This window comes from Gymnodraco acuticeps, unplaced genomic scaffold (assembly GCF_902827175.1).
Source record: "Gymnodraco acuticeps unplaced genomic scaffold, fGymAcu1.1, whole genome shotgun sequence".
Classification (NCBI taxonomy): Eukaryota; Metazoa; Chordata; class Actinopteri; order Perciformes; family Bathydraconidae; genus Gymnodraco; species Gymnodraco acuticeps.
The window spans coordinates 424,338-446,954 of NW_022992216.1; the positions used below are offsets into that span (position 1 = coordinate 424,338).

Sequence of the window (22,617 nt, forward strand, 5' to 3'; positions counted from 1 at the left end):
TGGGTGTGTGGCTGTGATTACTCTAACACACTCACCTGAGAGGCGTCTTCTCCGGCTGCTGTTAGCAGCTGGAGGGAGGTGACTGAGTGATTCACAGGTCTGTTTTAGGATTTGATCAGGGATCGCCTTAAAAAACACTCAGTTTAAATTATTAAATTATCATGAATATCTTCACCTGATAGATTTGAACAACAAAGAACAGACTTGCATTGCTTTTTTATTTATTTACGTATTGGGACGTCCCAAATACCATTTTTCGGGCTCCGGATATTCGGTAGTAATCAGCAGCGAATATTCGGATATTCGGGGGGGGGGGGGGGGTTGTAATCAGCAGCGAACCGCTTCAACACGTGTATTTCGGTTTGTTCATGGCATTCATCTTGTTATTCTACAGTATTGTTGTTTTATAGTTATTTGTTAATGTATACAACCCAATTTGTGTTCTTTGAAATTGAAAAGGATATTGCATTGTGTGTGTTACTTTCGTTGCAGTTGTATATGTCTTAAGTGTAATTTGGCTTGGCTTCCTATTTTGTATGGACATGCTTTTATTTTGAAGGAGAATTAGCGCTGTTGACAGGAAGTTGTTGTTGCTATGGAAGCAACGTGACGGAGATTAATGGAGAAAAAGTAATATCTACATATAAAGACAGAGAAAGTAAACGATAAAGTTTATGGTTAAGTGTTAGCACCCCCCGAAGAGGCACAAGCTCTTACGTTGATATTGGAGATTTCAATAAATTCAATCAAAAACGAAATAAATAACGAAATTCAAACCCGAATAGTATTCCAACGAACGAATATTCGGATATTCGGGTACACCCCTAATTGGGACCTTATGATTTATGATGACCTTAGTTACCTAAGATGTTTAAAAAAGTGTCCTATCAATGTTAAATACAAATCTGTGATATAAATCTAGGTACAGTCTCAGATTATGGCTATCATTGAGCAAGAGTCTTTTCCTGGTCTTAAAGATTGCAAGTGACATACAGTAATTTCCTTATCTTACCAGACTGTTCTATTGTTTGCCTTTAACCACTTAAAGTGGACCTATCATGCTATATTTGAATAATATATTGTAGGGCCATACCTATATAAAACATGTCTGTGAAGTTTTTTTTTCAAAATACCAAACAGATCATGCATTTTAGCCATGCCTCTTTTCGCTATTTGCTCTATTCCAGCCCTGTCTTCACAAGGGCTGATTCTGTGGCAAATGAGCTGCAGCTGACCACGCCGAGGGGGGCCGAGTTACGAGAGTCATGTTACCATGCTGTTACCATGCCACGGCAACCCCCCATTCCCCTGATAGGTGGAGAGTTGCCCATATAGGTGGAGCTCCTCGTTCCTGACGTCAGACTATTTTCAAATCTGTATCTGTCTGAATCAGATCCGTTGCAGCCCCGATACCCTGCCATTAAAAACGATTCCTCCATTTCATTAGTATCGGTACTTTAAGAATGACGGGGAAAAGTACTCCGGTGAGAAAGCGCAGTTTTAATAAGAGCCGTGTGTGTTCAGCGCTCTGCTTCCACTCCCTGCACTGCAGCCGTGCCTGCAGTCCCTCCCCTCTCAAGCACGCTCTAAGTGCCTCCCCTCTCTCGTGCAGCGCTAGCTGCCAGAGCATGTGAGAAAGCGAGAAGCATGGCTGCAAGTGGGAGTGCAACTGCCGCTGCGCCTCGGCTTGTTGACAAAAAAGACGCCAGAAGCGAAAAACAAAAAAGTTGTTTATAGATGATGCTTAATTGTATTTAATACAAATTCTAGTCATTTATTTAATTTATTGTTCTCATTGTTTAAAAGTTTGTGTTATGGTTCTGGTTCTGGTGTGAAATAAAGCACAATAATTACATTTAAGACTGTTTCCCTTTTTTTAAGAAAAGTATCGAAAAAGAATCGGAATCGCAATTCTTGACTTGGTATCGAAACCAAAATGTTGGTATCGTGACAACACTACCGGGGACACAGTAGATGGAAAACATACCAAACAGTAATTATTCAAAGTAGAGTATTTTATTTTATATATGGTAATACTAAGGAGGCATAGGCCTATAGGATGATATAATGTTTGACATTATTGATATTAAAAAGTGATTTGTTTTCCATGTCATTCGTGTATTTTTCTTATCAAAAAGTGAAGTTATTTATTTGTAAGCTCCAAATCCAAATGTTTCCTTCAATGGCCTTTGTCCCCTGGCATGTGGCCTTTGCGCCCTGAAAACATTTGTGACACCAAAGGCCAAATGGCCTTGCCCCTAAAATGACGAAATTCCAAGCCTGGCGCCACCTACAGGCCTGGCATATGTACTACAGCGTCTCCAGCGCTTTCGAGCGGTCTCTCATTCCCCTGATAGGTGGAGAGTTGCCCTTATAGGCGGAGCACCCCTTTTCTGATGTCAGAAAAATTCAAATAATAATCAGATCCGTTAAAGCCCCGTTTTTAGAGATTTGGGTACGGAGGAAAAGAGAGAGGGTTGTGTTTTCTGACACTTGGTGAGTTCCCTGACACACCGGGGACACATATTCATGTTTAAAAGACGTACGAAAGTGCATTTTGCATGATAGGTCCCCTTTGAGTTATAGACATTATTAAAACATTTAGTACCAGTATCTTTAAGGAGACCCTTTCATTAATGATGTCAAACTAAGCAATCACTTAGTCTCTTATTTTGAATAATGTTGTGGGGATACAATCATTTACACCTTTAGCACCATGGTGATGTGAGTTTATTAAAGATAAACCCAACACACACTCTGCTCGTGTTAGTCTGATGCTAACCGTTAGCTATCTGTGTGGCCCATAAAGTCAGTCTGCTGCTGTCTCAGATTAGAGAACAGTGTAATCTGATTATCTGCGGTAAACCGTCGATCTGTCAACCTGACTGAACACTGCACTGAGAAACAGTGTAACACAAAACACACACTGATCTTTTGTTGAATTTACCTCCAATTAACTGTAGTTTCTCCCTGTCACAGTCCATATGTGTTGCAGAGATTTCCTTTGTATTACCTCTGCAAAGGAGGTTATGTTTTTGCTTTGTTTTTTAAGTCTATCAGCAGGATAACGGGAAAACTCCTGTCCCGATATTAATGAAACTTTGTGGAAGGGTGTTGCATGGGCCAAGAAGAAATAGCTACAAACTACTACATTTTGGAGATGATTGGCCCTTGCAGAGATCTGCGCTCACCAAGTGTGCTTTTACTTCTTTATCTATCCAATATCCATGGTTTATTTAATCACACACAGTTACACCTCTTACCTCATGTTTTAGTCCTGTTTGACATGTTGAAGTGAGTTTTCAATGCTGGTTGAGTCACACACTAGCGCAGCGTCATTGAGGTGTGTTTGTACAATGTTCCAAAACAGACCTCTTGGTTATTATTCTGACACATGGAGAACTTCCTTCAAGAGCAAGGCCACACCAAGTTATTCCTTTGCCTTTACCTTTCCTTCAGGACACAGTAGGCAGGTTAAACAACCAATCATTTCTGTGTTTGTCAAATCCCACAATAAACAACATGGTAATCCCTAAGGTTAAGAGTATTTTTTAAAGTTTAGGACAGATCCAGAGTTACACAGTCATACTTTTAAAGCAAATTGACTCCATTAATCCTCCCGGTCTCTTTTAGTAAACCAGTCCTAACCTAAAGGAGTATTTGAACCATTTGTATATGAATTACTCATCCCGAGTAACTTTGAATTTTTGGAAGAAAACGTTTTTTTCTTAAATGGCTCTAGGATAAACAATGATCTAAATAACGGTAAAAGAATAAAAGTCTTGCTGAATTAAACTGATGAGTGCAAATTAAGTGTGTGAGTGCCGTGAAAAACAACAAAACTATAACGAACATCTGCTTACAAACTCACAATAATCAAATATCCAATGTTTTCATATAGTCTATCTGTTAAATCTTAAATCTGTTAAATCATCAAGAATTTTCTCAGTTCTTTCTGTGCAGCAAACAAAACAAAGTTATCTTAAAGAATTCAAGGTAACACGGAGTGAGATATCGATATACAAAAGATCATTTTGTACTCCTTGGAACATACTCGAAAGGGGGACTCCGGTCGATTTCATTCACTCTGTGTTCGTAGTACATGCACTTTTTGAGTGCAGGTGTTCTGAACGGCGCATAAATATTTCATCACGTGTTGGTGTCTCACTTTCACGCCTGGCACCAGTATCATGTGACCGGCTGGATCTGAGTGTTTTCTGACCACTGTGGTGATCTGGAAGCAGCACCAGAAGGAATGAGGCTCTTACTGTGACACAAAGGAGATGAATTGTTGGTTGGCCTTAAATTATGTTCTTACAGTTCTCATCAATAAATGTTTTAACCATGATGAGAAGCTTCAAAGGTTACGTTGAAATCACAGCTCAAGCCTAGTGGTGTGTGTGTGTGTGTGTGTGTGTGTGATGGTGTGTGTGTGTTGTGTGTGTGTGTGTGTGTGTGTGTGTGTGGTGATGTGTGTGTGGTGTGTGGTGTGTGTGTGTGTGTGTGTGTGTGTGTGTGTGTGTGTGTGTGTGTGTGTGTGTGTGTGTGTGTGGTGTGTGTGTGTGTGTTGTGTGTGTGTGTGTGGTGTGTGTGTGTGTGTGTGTGTGTGTGTGTGTGTGTGTGTGTGTGTGTGTGTGTGTGTGTGTGTGTGTGTGTGTGTGTGTGTGTGTGTGTGTGTGTGTGTGTGTGTGTGTGTGTGTGTGTGTGTGTGTGTAAATAAACCTGTGGTGTAGGAAAAACAAACTAAACCATTATGTTGTTTTTAGTGCTGGGCAGCGATTAATCAATTAATCGCAAGATTTTGTTATGCGCAAAATTCAACAATGAATTCAAAAGTATTGTATTGCTCACTTTAATTAATTCACTTTAAAGTACTGCTATATGAACAAAGGTGCAATAACATTTGGTTTGCAAACACTTTAAACAAATTAGGTGTTTCTTAACAGCAGCATTGGCCTTTACACAGTAGCAGTTAAAATATTGATTGGAAATCTCAACCTAAACATGAATTAATGTAATCAAATATAAAGCTATTTGCCAATGCCAGGGCATTAACATGTTATCTAGTTTGTTATAGAAGAACAAGTTACCCTCAGAGTCCAGATATAAGAACATTCTTCTGACCCGTACCTGTTTTTTCCATCTCAGGAACATTGCCAAGCTCAGGGGCTTTCTATCCAATGCAGAACTGGAGATGGCTATCCATGCCTTTATTTCATCCCGGCTTGATTATTGTAATGCTCTGTTCTCCTGCCTCAACAAAACATCAATAAACCGGTTACAACAGGTCCAAGATGCTGCAGCCAGATTACTGACTCGGTCCAAAAAAACATGCCACATCACTCCGATTCTTTCTGCCCTGCACTGGCTCCCTGTCCATCTCAGAACCCAATTCAAAGTACTGGTCTTCACATATAGAGCTGTCCATGGCCAAGCCCCAACCTACATCAATGAACTTATCCACCCGCACATCACAACCCGGGCCCTGAGGTCCTCTGAGCAAGGCCTCCTAAGGGTGCCCCGAACCAGGCTAAAGACTAAGGGTGACCGTGCCTTTGAGGTGGTGGCCCCAAGGCTTTGGAACAAACTCCCCCAGATAATAAAAACCTCGGCCTCAATAGAGATTTTTAAGCGGCAGTTAAAGACACACCTGTTCCGACAGGCCTTTGGGTCGTCGGAGGAGGTGAGTTAGTGGCTGTCTTTTTTATTGGTGTTTTGTCGTATGTTTTATCCTATGTATTACCTGCTGCTGTTTTATGCCTTTTATTCTACATTTTATAGTTGTACTTTGAATTGTGTCCTGTGTACTGTACTGTAAAGCACTTTGTACATCCGTGTTGAGAAGGGTGCTATATAAATAAAGTTTTACTTACTTACTTACATTCAACTTAGCAGTGGTTACAAATAATTCTGGTTCTATCAACTCCGCCGTCTGGAAGAGATGTAAAAGTAAGAGTTCGGTACATTTCTCCATGTTCTCCAAAAAGTGTTTATTAATACAGTTTACCTATTTATCTGGATTTCATTCATTTTTGTGAATATAACCTTGTGAATTTGTAATTTTTTAAGTTTGCATTGTTATTTCAGACAAATACATTTGAACCAATTTCCCAGGATAAAGGCATGATGAAACAACAAAGGCAGCCTATTGAATTAGAGCTGCACGATTAATCGAAAATGTATCAAATTTGCAATATGGACTATTGCAATATCAAAATCTATGTTAAAAAAAAATAGGAACAACTATAATTGAATATGAATTATGCCTGTTTTACACATATTTCTTGTTTGGTACAAATCACACCATGGTCATTTGAATATATTTTATCACGATTGCAAAATAATCACAATCAGTTGTTTTTCTTATTGTGCAAAATAACTGATTGTGCACATTAATCACTTAATCCCATAATTATGATTAAGTGATTTTTAAAATGAGAGGAACAACATAAGAAAGACAGATAGAAGTTATTTTAGATCTGTTGTGCTCAGCAGCACTGAGCAGATGTTGGGATGCTGTGGCCGCGGTGTGAGGACAGCAGTCACATGGACACCAGCTTACAGCTAACCCTCCCAGTACCAACACTGCTCCAGGGTGTTGGTTTAGCAACCGTCGCTGTGTCTGAGAATGTTGGAGCTTGTTGTGGGGGGAGGGGGGGCAGCTCCAGTAGAAATGTACTCAGGGGCCTCATTTATAAAGGGATATACGCTCAAAAAATGGCGTACGCCAGTTTCTACGCAATGTTTGCGATTTATAAAATACTAACTTGACGGGAAAATGTGCGGTCCTCCACGCAAACTCTAACCCATGCGTACGCACTAAGCACAAACACGGGAGAGACGAGAAACTGCGACACCGTTGGCAGAAGGAAGAATGGAGAGATGTGTGGAAATAATACCATAAATAAAATGTTACCTCTCATTTATCATAATCTTAAAATGATTAAACAAACGCCTGTTTGCGACTCCTCAGTGCACTCAAAAACATAACTTGGAGAAATAAATAAATACGGATATGTTATTTAAAACCACCTCGAATATGTTGTGTTAATGTTATGAAATGTTTTCTCATAAATGATGCGGTTTTGCATTTCATTTCTTACAGTCTCTCATCAAGGGGGGTCTCCTGTCCCCGGTACAAACACACTGCCTGAGGAAGGCTATGTGTATTTGTTTTGTCATGAACCTTTTTCGGACCACTTATTTATTTATGTTGGTGACGATCCGACCTCCATGCTGCTACTCTGGTTCAAACGGCATCCACCAAACAATATAATTTATCTCCACCTCCCCAAAATAACCAAAATCTGACACGGTGTGAGATGTCTTTTTTAGCTGTTCTGTCGTCATTTCCTGCGATCTTCTTCACGCAGTCAGTCAGAATGAATGAATGAATGGGCGTTTCTTTGACTATTTATAGGCAAATATGGTCGTTACGTGAACCCCGCAAAAGCTGCACCGCATTTCGAGTTGGTTGTGATTTATAAAGGGAAACCGGCGTAGGAAGTGCTGTACGCACTTTCCTCGCCGGTGCGCAATGTTTGGTGAATCGGAAAATGTCGGAACATTTCTGTACCTATTTTTTGGATTTCTACTACGTAAGCAACCTTCCCACGTGAATCCTACGCACGGCGTTATAAATGAGGCCCCAGATCCCCTCAAACCAGCAGTGATGTGAGGGGCTGGGACCAAAATGCTATAAATCCTCAGAGGCTGTGCCCTTGAGCAAGGCAATACCTATATCTTGTAGCCCATTCATACACATTTGTATTGTTTTATTAAAGAATGTTTTTTAGTATATTATTTTAACATTTGTATTCAGTTTTTACACCATAAATCTGTCATTTATTTTAGCAAATATTTAAGCACATACTGTTTTTAAAAAAAATATATATTTAAGATGGTTTGGCTTATTGAAAGCTAAGGATCATTCCAGTGTTGTCACTACATTATATTTTTGAAATATATGAGCTCAAACCGAATAAGCAAAATTTGACTGAGCAAATAAAACATGCAAACAAACATGAAATACATACATTTAAAAAACAAACGGGTGAACAGTACAAAATGGTAAATGAAAAATCCAGAGTAGTCTCTCTAAATAAAGTATACTCACAAAAAGCAATGAAAGAAACACATAAGTTAAAAAAAAAAAACGGGTGAACACAACAAAAAGAAAAAAGAATCCCAGAGCAGCCCCAAAACATATGCATGCATGTAGCACGGAAATGATGTGGCTTATTGGCAGCTGATTGCAGGATTCTTGTTGTTTTGAGTTTGTATCTTCATAGTGGATTCCTGTTATAAGTTGCGTTAGGTAAAAGCTTTAAATATATGACATTTAGTGTAACATCCCTTCTGTTTGCCTCGTGTGTGATCTGTTGTTCCCCTCAGGTCCATCCACAGTCTGGCTCCTTTTTGAGCGTCTCAGCCTGTCTTAACTTCATTTCACTCTACAGTCCTTCCTGATCCACATACCCAGACAGATTTAAGCTCAATCCCAAAGGCTGTGTGGTGTGTGTTCATTTATTGGCCCATTGGTTGGTAAACCTGCCTGCAGAGCAATAATGCAGACAGAACTACATGTACCGGCAAATCCTCATCTTTTATTTTTATGAAGCCACCTGATGTTATGTGAAGATGTCTGACACACTTTTCCAAAAAAGCATGCACGGAGATGTTGTTCAATTCGACAGACAAAAATGATTTATTGAAGAATAAACTCTGGTAAACTTTCCAAAAATAAAAATCCTAATAAACAATTTTAACCCAAAGACAAACACTTCCTCTGTCTATTTGAATACTCAGCTGCCACGCCCACTACAGGTGGAGAGTGAGCTCATAGGTTCAGTGCAAAAAGCTGAAGCCCATCATCAGAACATTATCACATAAATAGCTCAATGTTTCTGTTTATATATTACTCAAAAGCTTAAAAGTTGATCTTGTGTTAAAAAAAATTCTCTTCCTCTCTGTTCTTCTCCAGGTGGCACAGACGGTCTTCTTCCAGAGAATTCCTTTGAGGGGTCCAAATACGAGTTTGGCAGCATCGGCCTCGCCCTGTACAGCGGTCTGTTTGCTTACGGCGGATGGTGAGTTACACACCAATGGACCTGTGTTATCAGGATGCAAGCCACTGTGCTGCCCTGTTCATTATACAGTGTCCCACGTCCTGATAATGTTTACACATGGCAGTAAGAACGAAATATCGAATTGACATTTTCTATAGTTGGTTTTACAATTCAGTGTTCAGGCTTGCAGACAAGTGTTGATTTTAACACAATTCATGCCTAAATAGGTTAGTCTTTAAAAGTTTTCACTTTTTTAAAAGCCTACTTAACATTGAGTGGTGCAGCAATGACATATTCTTGTAGGTCGACCCAGAAGTAAGCAATGCAAGGGCTCTCTCGACAAAAAACACTTTATGATTTTTGAAGTGTAAATGCAATAGTCGGAAATAGAAACATAACATCAGGCTATAAACAAACTACATCACAGTCACATGACTTTGTGTCAACACCTCTAAGCAATAGGTAGCGAATGTTTGGTGGTAGGATGTTTAGTAATCTTACTTTATGTTTGTTTGGCCGCATCTCAACATTTTGTCTGCTCTGCCTACAGGAACTACCTGAATTTTGTCACTGAGGAAATGATTGAGCCTTACAAGTGGGTATCCATAAGAATACGTTTATGATAAAATACAGGCTTGTTTGCAGAACATTGATTAGTAGCCTGGAGTTTTTACTAAGAATGTTTGCTTATGTTCTTCAGAAACCTTCCCCGGGCCATCATGATCTCTCTGCCCATCGTGACCGTAGTTTACGTTCTGACCAACCTGGCATACTTCACCTCACTCTCCCCTGAGGAGATGCTCGGCTCAGAGGCCGTGGCTGTGGTGAGTACACCCTTACTTTCTGCTACTTACTCTGTATAAAGTATGCCATATTCCAGATATTTACTATAAACTTACCTTTTTAAAGCTGGTAAAAATGATAAATGTACATATCAGTTATTTAAATTACTTTTATTTATCCCAGCAGGAAAATTAAGTTGTTTCAACAGCACAATGACAGCTTAAGAAGCGTAAAATAGACAAAAAACTAGAAAAAAAGGTATATAAAAAAATGTAAGAATAAAAAGGAAAAATATATTAAAGCATATAGAGACAAATGTATGGTGACCGACATGTGCAAAAACACCACAACAGCACAAAACACTTTCATTAGGAGAAACGTGTGTAAAGTTGGCCATCTGACACTGTCACAGAGTTATTCTGTTTCTTATTTGTCAGTATTTTTTTAAATGACTTAGTTAGCTAGCTAGCTTACAGCAGATCTTCAAATATATCGGAAGCAATCATGCAATCACATTGTTAAAATAAGCCGATAAAACTAACATTTTAGGTACGTTTCTAGTGACCGTGATGGCCAACTGTGTTTTGAGGGTTTTCAGAATCAGAAAACCTTTATTCGTACCAAAGAGGGGAAATTAGCATTTTTTTGCATCAGCATTTTGTTTATGCGCATGTGTGTCAAGTTGGTGAAGATGTGTTTTGGCAAATGGGTGTTTTTATTATTATTATTATTTTTATTATTATTTTTTTTTTAAGTGCAATGCGTTTCTTCTAATGCAAATGTTTTGGGCCGTTATAACGTGTTGTCAACTGTCAACCACCGTAGTTCGTGACACTTTGGGCGTGTTTATGTTCAGTCCATTCAGTAATCCGTTCATAAATATATGACATAACATATATTTCAAATATGAAAATGGTGTATTTGGGTATAATCTACTGATGATTTTTGCTGAAGTGGCTGACAATTAAGAGGTAGATTTTTGTCAGAAAGTCGGTGGTTCAATCCCCACTCCCTGCAGGCAACATGTCGATGTGTCCTTTGGGCAGGACACTTGACCCCAAATTGCTTCCGATGACATGGCAAATGATGTTTAAATGTGTGTGAATGTTCCCTGAGTAGGTGGCACCTTGTTACTTAACTTATGTGTGTGTCCTGCAGGATTTTGGTAACAAGCACCTGGGTCCCATGGCGTGGATCATCCCGGTGTTTGTAGGTCTGTCCTGCTTTGGATCTGTCAACGGCTCTCTGTTCACATCATCCAGGTAAATACATTCACACTATCTAACCAGGCTTGTGGAATTGATTAACAAACCTGCATAAACACACACAGAATATTACAAAAAGATGATTGTAATCATTTATCTGTTCATACAAGAGTGATCAAGTGCCAACAAGCAATATGTGAGACAGAATATGTGTGTGTGTGGGACATGTTACCGTGATACTGAGAGGTTCTTTAGATTTCGATATAATGTCCATCTAACCCAGGGGTGCCCAACCAGTCGATCGCGATCGACCGGTCGATCGCGAGATGTGTCTAAAAATAGAACAACAACATTCTGTTTTATCATTAATGTCCTGTAACATAATGTTCCTGTGCCAGAATAATGCACTTGAACGCATCAAAGCTTTGTGATTGGCCGGCGTGACCCCATGTGTCGGGGCGTGGCTGGTGGGCAGTGCACTATTTTCGCTGACGTTGTTGTCCGTGTCAACAGGAGTGACAGTAAAAAAGCAAAAAAGCCCAAAATATATAATTTTCACTCCGAGTGGGAGGATGATTATTTTTGTATCTATTCCAATTCAAAGTCCATCTGTCTCATCTGCAATGCGAGCGTGGCTTTATCGAAGAAGGGTCATTTAGGAGCGGCATTTCAAAACAGTGCAGCAGTCCATTTTCACCAGGCCCAACAACAAGAGCAAGGCTGCTACCATAGCATCTTATCGTGTCAGTCACGTTCTTGCGAAACACATGAAGTCTTTCAAAGACGGCGAAGTTGTGAAAGAAGCATTCCTGGAGGCTGCCGACGCGCTTTTGGGGGACAGTAAAAATAACAGTAGCATTTCAACAGGTTTTTGATATAATAAAAACTCAAGTTAGATACCGTTATTAATCAACTGTAAGTTTTAGTTTGTTTGAACTAATTCATTATAATTATTGTACAACATGGTATAAGAATGCAAACATTAAGATCTGTTCTGTTTAAATTGATTATGGTCTATTATCAATTCAGGTTAAGAAACTAGTGTTGCTTGCATCCTATTTTAAAGGCATTTCTTTTTATAATCTACTAAAATGCAACAAAAAAAGGGTTTGATTCTATTAATGTTGTCTTTTTTATTGCACGTTGGCTGCAGATTCCTGTGTAGCTTCAGATCTGAGTTGTCTTATTAGTACGCCTAATTTATACTTTTGTAGCAACACTGTTTTTATATAATGGCAAAGAAAGGGTTCAGAGTATTTTCTTTTTTCCCTGTGTTATATGTGGCAGCAATGTTCAATGTTTCTTGAAAACATTACCCACTGTAGTATGTGATGTGTGAATAAACTCCAACTCTGTATCAACAACACTGTTGTGTAACTTCAGTTAAATACTTGTATGTGTGTAGATTAGAAAGAGGTAAGATAAAGGATCTGCAGTATTTTATGAAGTATTCATCGTACAAAGGTCAGTTTTATAGTAGAATTGTGTATTTACCTGGTGGTAGGCTGTCAGTAATGGCTACGCCTCTCTATTTGGACTGGTAGATCTCGGCAGACTGGCAACTTTAAAAGTAGCTCTCGGTTCAAAAAAGGTTGGGCACCCCTGATCTAACCACAAAAGATAAACCCCGCCCAGTTTCTGGTGAAAACAAAGAATCATATCCAGCCAGAACACTTTTTTTTTTTTATTATGCCTAAAAGTTACCAAGTGACATATTGCACGTCAAACAAAAAAATATCTAAGTTTCGATTTTCTAAACTTTAGCAAAAGAAAATAAGAATAATTTTTTTTTAATAAGATGATATCCCGGACAGTCAATACATGTACGTCTAAGGGAAACACTTCGTCACAGCCAAATTGTGATGATAATAAGGTTAACATTCATCGTCAAAGTAGTGACAATGCTGCATTGAAAATACCAGTTTAAGTGTAAGCTTGCTGCCTGCCACTCGTCCACCAAGAGACTGACAGGACATCAATCCCCTATAGCTTTTCATTTATCTTTATATTGATGCCGATCAAATCTGCACTGAGGTAGTTGCGACTTTTATTGTTTTAGCTGCTGTTACCTTATCTTTTAGATCGACATTGTTCCTTATGAGCCAGACGTACTCTTGTTTTCATGTTGTGTGTTGTTTAAAATCCCATTCACCCCCATGTGCAGTTGAAAAAAACCCTCAAATTTGACAAACCTTTCTGGTAAAAGCCCTCCACCGACTTCACCAGAGAGTAAATCCTTTCCCAGACTCTGTTGCAGCTGCATCTTCTTTTGCTTGTCATACTTTCTGTCATATCTGTAGCTTGTACTGTTTTTTGCCAGTAGGGTTATATAGGCAACAAGAATGGTGACAGGTTGGCAAACCCTTGAACCCAGCCGCATGTGTTGATTCACTGACTTCTGAGATGATGATAGCCCTCTCTAGCTTCCTACACACCCATTGGATCAAGCCACGAAAGGACGACTGTTTATCAAATGTCTCAGTTTGCAAAAATGCTGTGCACGCTCAAATAAGGACACCTGCTCTTCCTACTCAGTAAGCATGCCTCTCCTTCCTCTCAGGTTATTCTTCGTGGGTTCCCGGGAGGGTCACCTGCCCAATCTGCTGTCCATGATCCACCCCACCCTGCTGACCCCGATGCCCTCACTCATTTTCACTGTATGTACCCTTATTTTTCACACCAATACCTTACAGCACAAGTTGAATACAATTTGAAAAAATCTCTTTAAACCAGAACGGCACCACAAGACACATGTACAGCTGTGATGAAGCATACATTAATGCTTCTGTGGGATATGTGTAGATATCTATTTAAATTAGGGCTGAACGATATACCGTGTCATGGCGATAACCGCGATATGCGCATGCGTGATATTCACACCGCAGGGACGTGCGGTTTTATTCATTTTTAAAAAAAATGCTAACGCACTTTAGCACAGAATTCAAAATAAAGATACCCTTATTACTTATCTAAACTGCACATACAATATATCTGATTTAAAGCTGAGACTCCACAGATTATTTAAGTATAGTATCTAAGCGATCCGATCTCGCAACAGGGGAAGCAACACGTACCTTTTACGGAGCTTTTACGGGAGATTGTCTCACCGTAGCTGTCAATCTGATCAAAAGACTTGTTCAATGGCATTAAAACGAGTAACGCGGTTGAATCGGTTGATCCATAGGTTGATAATGTATCTGTGGCTTTTAAGCAATTGTTTATAATCCATAATTCCATTTTTATGTAAAAATCGGAGCACAAAAGTTAGCTGCTAATGGTAGACACCAGTGTATGCAGCTTCCGGTTTTGGCTACGCGTCACTCTCACTCCTTATTTGGTAATGTGTGTGTGTTAGACTGCCGCATAGCCAGGACCGGAAGCAGCAGCCACTCTGGTGGCTACCATTAGCAGCTAACTTTCGCTCTGCGATTTTTACATTAAAATGGAATTATGGATTATAAATGAAATCATTTTTTTATACAGAGACGTTAAAAAACCTATGGATTAACCGATTCAGCCGCGTTTTTTTCTCGTTTTAATGCCATTGAACACGTCTTTTGATCAGATTGACAGCTACGGTGAGACATCTCCCCTAGAAGCTACGTAAAGGTACGTGTTGTGATGTCTGTGTTTGCTTCCCCTGTCCGAGTTCGGATTACTCAGTGATGATACTATATACCTAAATAATCTGTGGAACCTCAGTTTTAATCGGATATCTTGTATGTGCAGCTACGATAAGTAATAAGGGTACTTTTATCTTGAGTTCTGTGCCAAAGTGCGTTAGCATTTTTCGCTCAGGGGTCATTTAGATGCTTCTTATGAGACTTGTGTCTTGTTTTGGTAAAAATGGTTTGTATCGTCAGTTAGCTGAGATTATTTCCGTTAATCTGGTATAACACATTAATAGGTTCTTAAATATTAAGATCCCCTGAGACACAGTGTCGTGAAAAAAAAAAGTAAAGTACCCGCCGGGACTTTGGGGCTTAAACAGGTTAAAAAAACGCAATATATACTGCAGGGGGGGGGGAAATCGCGATGTCAGTTTTTTTCAATATCGTGCAGCCGTTATTTAAATAAAATGTTTTCCTGTTGTGTCTACAGTGCATGATGACGCTGCTCTACGCCTTCTCCAACGACATCTTCTCGGTCATTAACTTCTTCAGCTTCTTCAACTGGCTCTGCATCGCCATGGCGATCGTTGGGATGATGTGGCTCCGTTTATAAGAAGCCAGAGCTGGAGAGACAATCAAGGTGAGAAAAGGTGTGTGTGTGTGTGTGTGTGTGTGTGTGTGTGTGTGTGTGTGTGTGTGTGTGTGCTGTGTGTGTGTGTGTGTGTGTGTGTGTGTGTGTGTGTGTGTGTGTGTGTGTGTGTGTGTGTGTGTGTGTGTGATGTGTGTGTGTGTGTGGTGTGTGTGTGTGTGTGTGTGTGTGTGTGTGTGTGTGTGATGTGTGTGTGTGTGTGTGTGTGTGTGTGTGTGGTGTGTGTGTGTGTGTGTGTGTGTGTGTGTGTGTGTGTGTGTGTGTGTGTGTGGAAAGGAAGTGCACTATGCCTCCTGACTGAACCAGTTGCTGCAGGACTCCCCAAAACACAGAACATCATTGTGCTATTGTTTCACTTTGTTCACATGTAAGTGTGTGAGCTTTCACGTGTGTGTGTGTCCTTTCAGAGCATGATAGCTGTCCTAATTCTACTAATTTGCCCCCTGGCACGACACTGTGTGTTGTCAGAGGCAGTGAAGTGAAAGAAACGGATAGATTATTATATTGGCGTGTGTGTGACTATATGTGTGACAACCCCACTATTGGTTTGAAAAAGGTTGGGCCTCACAAGGAGGGAACACGGGTATTTGTGTGTGGTGGGACAGTGGAGGCACTGTCTCTCTGCTGACATCCATCTCTCTCTCTTTCACTCTCCCACTCTATTTCTTTCTCCTTTCTTTGTCTGTCACATTCCTGATGTTTAACAGATCTGGAGCCGAGATGCCAGACAATCACCCAATTAGATTTACTGATCCATCTCTTTAAAAGTTTAAGGTTAAAAGTATCTGTTTATCATGAATCTAGTGGATTCATTCTCTTAAAGAGAAAACTAAAATGTGCAGTATAGGATGAACAGCTCCATGGATCAAACACTCTTTGTAGCTGTAAAAGGAATAGTTAAAAATGTTGGTAAATACTCATACTCTCTTTCTTACTGATAGTTAAATAAGAGTTATCTGTCCAAAAAGCAGGAAGCTAGAAGCTTTTTGACACAGTGAGTAGAAATACACTTGGCAGATGTTTGGTAGAAATTAAATATCTATATAAAAGTCTTCACAACATGGTTTGTTGGTTATTATAAGTAGCCAATACATTGTCAGGAAAAATACATTGATGTTGATGATGATCAAATACATGTTCTTTCTCTTAGTCAAGTGCCATCTAGTTCTATTATATTGGAGAAGAGTCAGAAATGTCTTCCCTCTCTTCTCCCTGCAGGTAAATATTCTGCTGCCGGTGAGTTTCGTGCTCGCCTGCCTCTTCCTCATCATCGTCTCCTTCTGGAAGACTCCAGTGGAGTGTGCGATCGGTTTCGGCATCATCGCCACCGGAGTTCCCGTCTACTTCGTCGGTGTGTGGTGGAAGGGCAAACCCAAGTGGATGTTGAATGGAATCTGTGAGTATAACATCTTCCCCACCTGTGAACGTTTAACACTGTGAAAATTGTGACTTGTGTGTAATTGCCGACTTCATTTGTGTGTGTTTTGCAGTCTCGACCACAGCCTTGTGTCAGAAGGTGATGGAGGTAGTTCCTCAGAGGTCTTAAACTGAATTTCCGGATGCACCAACAGTGACCTCGGGGCTCTGACATCACAGTTGATGACCTCTGTTGACCCCTTTCAACCCACTCCTTCTCCCTCTCACACACACATACACACACCCTCTGCAGGGTGCTGATAAGGACCTGATGAAGACGAGTGTCTGAGGCTACTGTGTCTTTGCTGTCTTAAACGTTTTTTTTGTTGTGTTATGTTGCTGACTTTTTTAATGCGGATATTTGTTGTCACTAACTTCCTTTTATGGTAGGTTTTTATGCATTTCAATGAATTAACTGTGTTTTTTTCATGTAAAATATCATCCCTCATCAGAAACGTGTTTTTAGCAAGTTGTGCCTTACGTGGCCACGAAGATCATGATGTGGTATTAACCTACAAACAGATGTATACATCTAGATCCATGCAACCAGGAACTTTTTTATAAACACTAACGAGACTCCACTTATAATCTCCTTGAGCCAACTTTTGCTCTTAAGTACTGTAGAAGTTGAATATTGTTTGATATTCATGAAGCTTTCTGTCGACAGTGTGTCATGTCTGTCACTATACGTGTCTGTCTGTTGAGTTTTAGCTCTGCGCTCTAGTCTGCCTTTATATGCTGCTGTAGGGAGAGAGTGAAGTTGACTACACATCTTGTAGGAGATTTTTGAAGTTTCACATTTTTACATTAAAAATACTTAGTTTTCTTATCTAAATCCCTCAGAGGAAGGAAGAATAACTATAAATAGAAGTTTTTGTTCAAAGCCTTTTCATTACCAACTTATCTACAGCATAACTTGGTAAACCTGAGCATATTATGTGCAGTCTACTGATGTCACCTCACAGGATTCCTGGGTAATGCAGTTTTTTAACTGGTTGCTCTTTAAATCATCATGTGGTCAGATTGAAAGAGGTGCATAAACCAGTATTGGGAAAATTGTTTCATGACTTGTGACAAAAAGCGGGTCAGAATTCAAAGTATGTGGTCTTTGTGCTGCTGTTGATTATTTTTTGGATCACCAATCTAATTTTCACTTACAGTATGGGATCAATATCTGAGCGTACTGAGCCCGGCTTACTGTGTGTGTGTGTGTGTGTGTGTGTGTGTGTGTGGGATTTGTTACATTGTGGGCCCAGTCAGTTTCTCTTGTATTGCGCCATCTACAAGCTGCTGTCAATGAAGAGAGATAAAAGAGGAAGGATATGTTTCTTTCTTTTTTTAGGGGGGGGGGTGAAGAACAGAAGGAGCACACTACATTTACAGATCCTCGTATGAACTGCTAGTTTTTTATTTCATTCATACGTTTTGTCACACACAATAACAGTTACAATAACAAGGTTAGTGCTGTATTATTAATGTCGACCCTCCTCCTGGCAACGGACCAAAAGTACACATTACCGTGGCGGCGCTGTTTCCGTAGTGACTGCAGTGGAGGTGGATGCAGGAGGGGTTAATGTGTATGTTTTAGAGCTAGAGCCTTTCTAACACTCCAGCCATCGCACAGAGCGGATGGGACACTAACCCGAATAGGACTGTAGAAAGTTTATTTATTTATTTTTTAGTAAACTTGTTGTTTATTGTTATTAGTCCCTCTAATTTGTTTAAAGGGCATTTTTGTGAAAAGTGCTTTACAAATAAATCTTTAAGTTTTTTTTCCAACTCTTGTGTTCTTTTGTTTTTGGTGGATAATTTGTCTCACTTGTTCCCCTTTATTTAAAATGTAAAATGTGGCTTCATACCAAGTAAAAAATCAGCATAAGAATCAAAAAGCAAAAAATACAGAATGTAGTGATCGTTATGAATAATAGTTCAAGCTGTTTAAATAATTTATTTTCAATTTCAACAATGGATGAAAATCACTTCGTGTCAAACCAGCAAAAACAAGCATTAGCAAACTCTATAGTTCCCTTAAGTATTTTAGCTTCTTTTAGCTCTTTGTTTTGGTTTCATGGCCCACATTATTATCCGTTTCAGTTCAGGCCCGTGGCTCATACAGTATATTTGTTCATTTTGGTACAGAAGATGAGATAAACATGCTGAATACTACCTGACCAGTGGAGTGGCCTGCACTACGAATCCAGTTCAACAGACCCTGGATATCTCTGAGTTATCTGGCTTCTAACAAACGAGATCTTACGAAGCCCCCTAGTGGACATGGAGAAGAAAAACAAATGTATTTTAAAAAAAAATAAAATACAAAATGTTTTGCGAGATCTATCACAAAACTTTTCATTTAGCTCAATGTACTTCCTGGTCAGTTCGGCTGCTACGGCAACACAGAAACCACAACAATGGAGCGGTTCACCGATTTTACTTTGAGCTTGGCCTTAAATATAAAGATATAACATCAGTGCTTGGCATTAGATGAGAGAAAACAACGCTGTCAGTTGAACGGCGGTCAATATAAAATTCTGAAGTTTTTGCCAATCCGATCAGAAATTTAAGAAAACCGGAGATTTTTGGATCTTCAAAGAGCCCGATTCCTATAGAGAACCGCAGTGACGCGTCCTAAAACCCGGATGTAAACTCCTTCCGGTTCCTTCGTCAAAAACGCAATGCAATTTCTCCATAGAATTTGGGAAAATAGCTCAAAATAAGGTCTGTGGTTGACACACATTTAAGAGACGGATCACGTTTTGTTCAGCCGGATAATATCCACATGTCTATCCTACTTTTATAATTTTCGAAGCATACATCTAGTCGCAAGAAGCTAAATGCTATAAAGGAACTACAGCAGGGTTGCTGCTTCAACGTCACGCCAATTTAAGATCCATATTCAAACATACAGATTGTAAATGGTACAAGTTGAAGTGTTTGTTTGAACAGTTTGCAGGAGGCAGGTACTTGCTTTCAAGCAGAACAGGGCAAACAAACTTAGCGGGAGTGTTTTACGTGTTCGGTGTAATGATGTAAAACGGCCTGGACAACTTCTGTAGTCCTATTCAGCCACTTGTTAACAACCATCGTTTTTCAGACACGTAAACTCTTCAAAAATCACCAGCGGGGTCACTGCTGATGTATTTAATGTCGTAGAACAAAACGTGATCTGTCTCTTCAATTTGTGTCAAACACAGACCTTATTTGGAGCCGGACGTGGTAAAAATGCTAACTTACTTCCGGGTTTTAGGACAAGTCACTGCGGTTCTCTATGGCCAGACAGGCAAGCAATTGCATTAAGCCATTAGAAATCGACGATCGGGCTCGATATATGGTTAAATATAGCAGTAGGCTATCGATTTTCATAGATGAGAGTAACATCTACGTGACTTTACGGCCCCGCCCACTTTTGGGGGAAACGCTTTCATTTGAACGGCGATCAAGCCTGAAGCCACAGAGCTCTTCTTTTACTGTCCTTTCTTCTTAGAGGAAGTACAGAAACACTGAACTCTGGATTATTTTTAATGTTTGAGGTGCAATAAACAACACAGCAGCTTTTTGGCATGATACAACTATTATGTTCCTCCTCGAGTAACAGCTGGAGAAATTACAGCCTCGCCTACTGATTTTAATTTAACCATATATCAAGACCGATTGTCGATTTCCAATGATCGAATGTAATTGTTTGCCTGACTGGCCATCGTAATCGAGCTCTTTGAAGATCAAAAAATCCACGGTTTTCAAAAAAAATTGATCGGATTGGCAAAAACTTCAGTATTTGTATTGACCGCCATTCAAATGACAGCTTTGTTTTCCCCCAAAAGTGGGCAAAGTGTCAGTACCATGGATGTATAATAAGAAATGGATACAGCGTGGGAGGCGGGGCCTCATTCATTCCTATGAGAGCTGCTCATTAGCGAATGATGATAAAATGGCCCAACTTTTGAGAGAGTGAAACGTCACAGATTACCCAGCATGCCTGAGAAGTACCCGTATGTGCACTCATAGAGCATGCGCAACTTTAACCAAAATGCTCGTTCACATCAAGCACGTCAATTTGCGTACACGTAACAGCACCGCGCGTTCATGACAGCATGGTAATGGCTTGTTGTTATCATGGATTTGATATGAACGAGGCGGCAGTTAGCAGCTAGCGGCTAGCTAGTAATGATGCTAATGTACACATCAATCGTTATGTACTTATATTACGCTGTAACAGGATCTAGTGATATCCAACAGAGCTTCATTTAGCATGAAATAATTATTGCACTGTATATATATATATATATATTTATATACAGTGCAATAAGCTTCTTAGTGCAATACGAAGCTACAGGGACGTTAATAATGTCGGTAATATTAACTTTATTTAATACAACATTTACGGTACAAGATTTAATCATACAGCCCATGTAGTATGATAATGAATTACAGCAAACATGTGCAATATATCCATTATTACAGCTCCGTGGAATGGCAGTAAGACGATATGGGTCCGTTCTTATTGTGCATCCATGGGTAAAGATAAACGCAACTCACATTGGTTTCTCAAACAGCATCTCTGTAAACTACGTGTATTCACTAAATTTCACTCTCTGCCTTTAACGGCTCGTTGTAGCTCCAATAGCTCCAATAGCTCCAGCCCCCACCCTCCCTGTGAGCAGTGTGCTCTGATTGGTCGGGACACGTAACATGAATGTGCCGGGCGGCGCGGTCCCGTGGGTTAGATGCGCGTTCATAATGCAGAGGGAAATAACTCTCAGAATAACGTTATTAGCACATTTTTACAACTTGAGGAACGAATGTTTTTAATAAGGGATATACAAACGTTCATACTGGGTAGTTTATTTAGTTTAAAAAAAATTATCCAACGAGTTACAGACCACTCTTTCCCCATGTAAGTCAATGGGAAAAAGTGTTTCCGGGCCTGGCAACCAAACGGAAGTGTAGTACCGCCGTTTGGCCAGCACGAATATTTTCATCTGAGTCCGGCGCACTTCCTGGGGGCTTGGTCAGTGTCACTACCCGATCTGCAGCTCTGCCCGATCTGCAGTGCGCATGTGCGAGATGGTCCGCCATATTGGACAACGCCAGACGGCATCCCAAGTAGGACAACATTGACACAGTGGCTTTTGGCAAAGCTCAAATGGAAAACTCGAGAGAGAGATGAATTTAACTTCTGTTACGGCCCGTCCACACAGCGGCGTGCGTTGACGCTTGCCGGCGGGCGTGTCTGACACTCGACCAACAACCAATCACATGAATCTCCCGCCCCTGACACATAAGCAGCGGTTTGATTGGCTAGAGCTTGTACTGGCATATGATTCGATTGGCTGACGCTTCTACCGAGGCGTCAAAAGTTAAACATTGCTCAACTTTTGCAGCGAGTCACGCCAGCGACGCTCCGTGTCGCTTCCCACGATGCAGTTAGGCTAAAAGTGACGTCACCCCATTCAAAGTGAATGGGCAGAAGCGTTGGAAGCTTCAACGCACGCCGCTGTGTGGACGGGCCGTTAGACAGCTATATGCCATACATTTTTGCACACATTCACAGTAAATATGTATTCAGTATGATAGCTGTCTAACAGAAGTTAAATTCATTTCTCACTTATTCTGACAATGTACTTAACCCCAAATAAAAGAACCCCATAAAAAGAGTTGTTAAATAATAGTGAAGTCACGTTGTAATAACAATAACTCATATCAATAACTCATCTCTCTCTCGTTTTATTTTTGAGCTTTGCTAAAAGCCACTGTGTCAAGTGTCCATCTTGGGTTGCCCTCCGGAGTTGTCCAATATGGCGGACCATCTCGCACATGCGCACTGCAGATCGGGCAGAGCTGCAGATTGGACAGTGACACCCCGAACACATCTGGTACTGACACAG

General features: G+C 40.1%; 1 protein-coding gene across 1 annotated transcript in view; it reads left to right on the top strand.

The window, feature by feature from the left end:
• The window catches only part of slc7a5 (solute carrier family 7 member 5), a 44,254-nt gene extending 25,743 nt beyond the window's left edge, over positions 1-18,511 (top strand). Inside the window, exons 3-10 of the mRNA XM_034205912.1 lie at positions 8,984-9,089; positions 9,619-9,663; positions 9,769-9,892; positions 11,010-11,113; positions 13,617-13,713; positions 15,158-15,307; positions 16,535-16,712; positions 16,807-18,511. Of these exons, the coding sequence (XP_034061803.1) occupies positions 8,984-9,089; positions 9,619-9,663; positions 9,769-9,892; positions 11,010-11,113; positions 13,617-13,713; positions 15,158-15,280 (599 nt within the window). The 3' untranslated portion in view covers positions 15,281-15,307; positions 16,535-16,712; positions 16,807-18,511. The remainder of the gene's footprint in view (positions 1-8,983; positions 9,090-9,618; positions 9,664-9,768; positions 9,893-11,009; positions 11,114-13,616; positions 13,714-15,157; positions 15,308-16,534; positions 16,713-16,806) is intronic.
• The last annotated feature ends 4,106 nt before the right edge of the window (positions 18,512-22,617 follow it).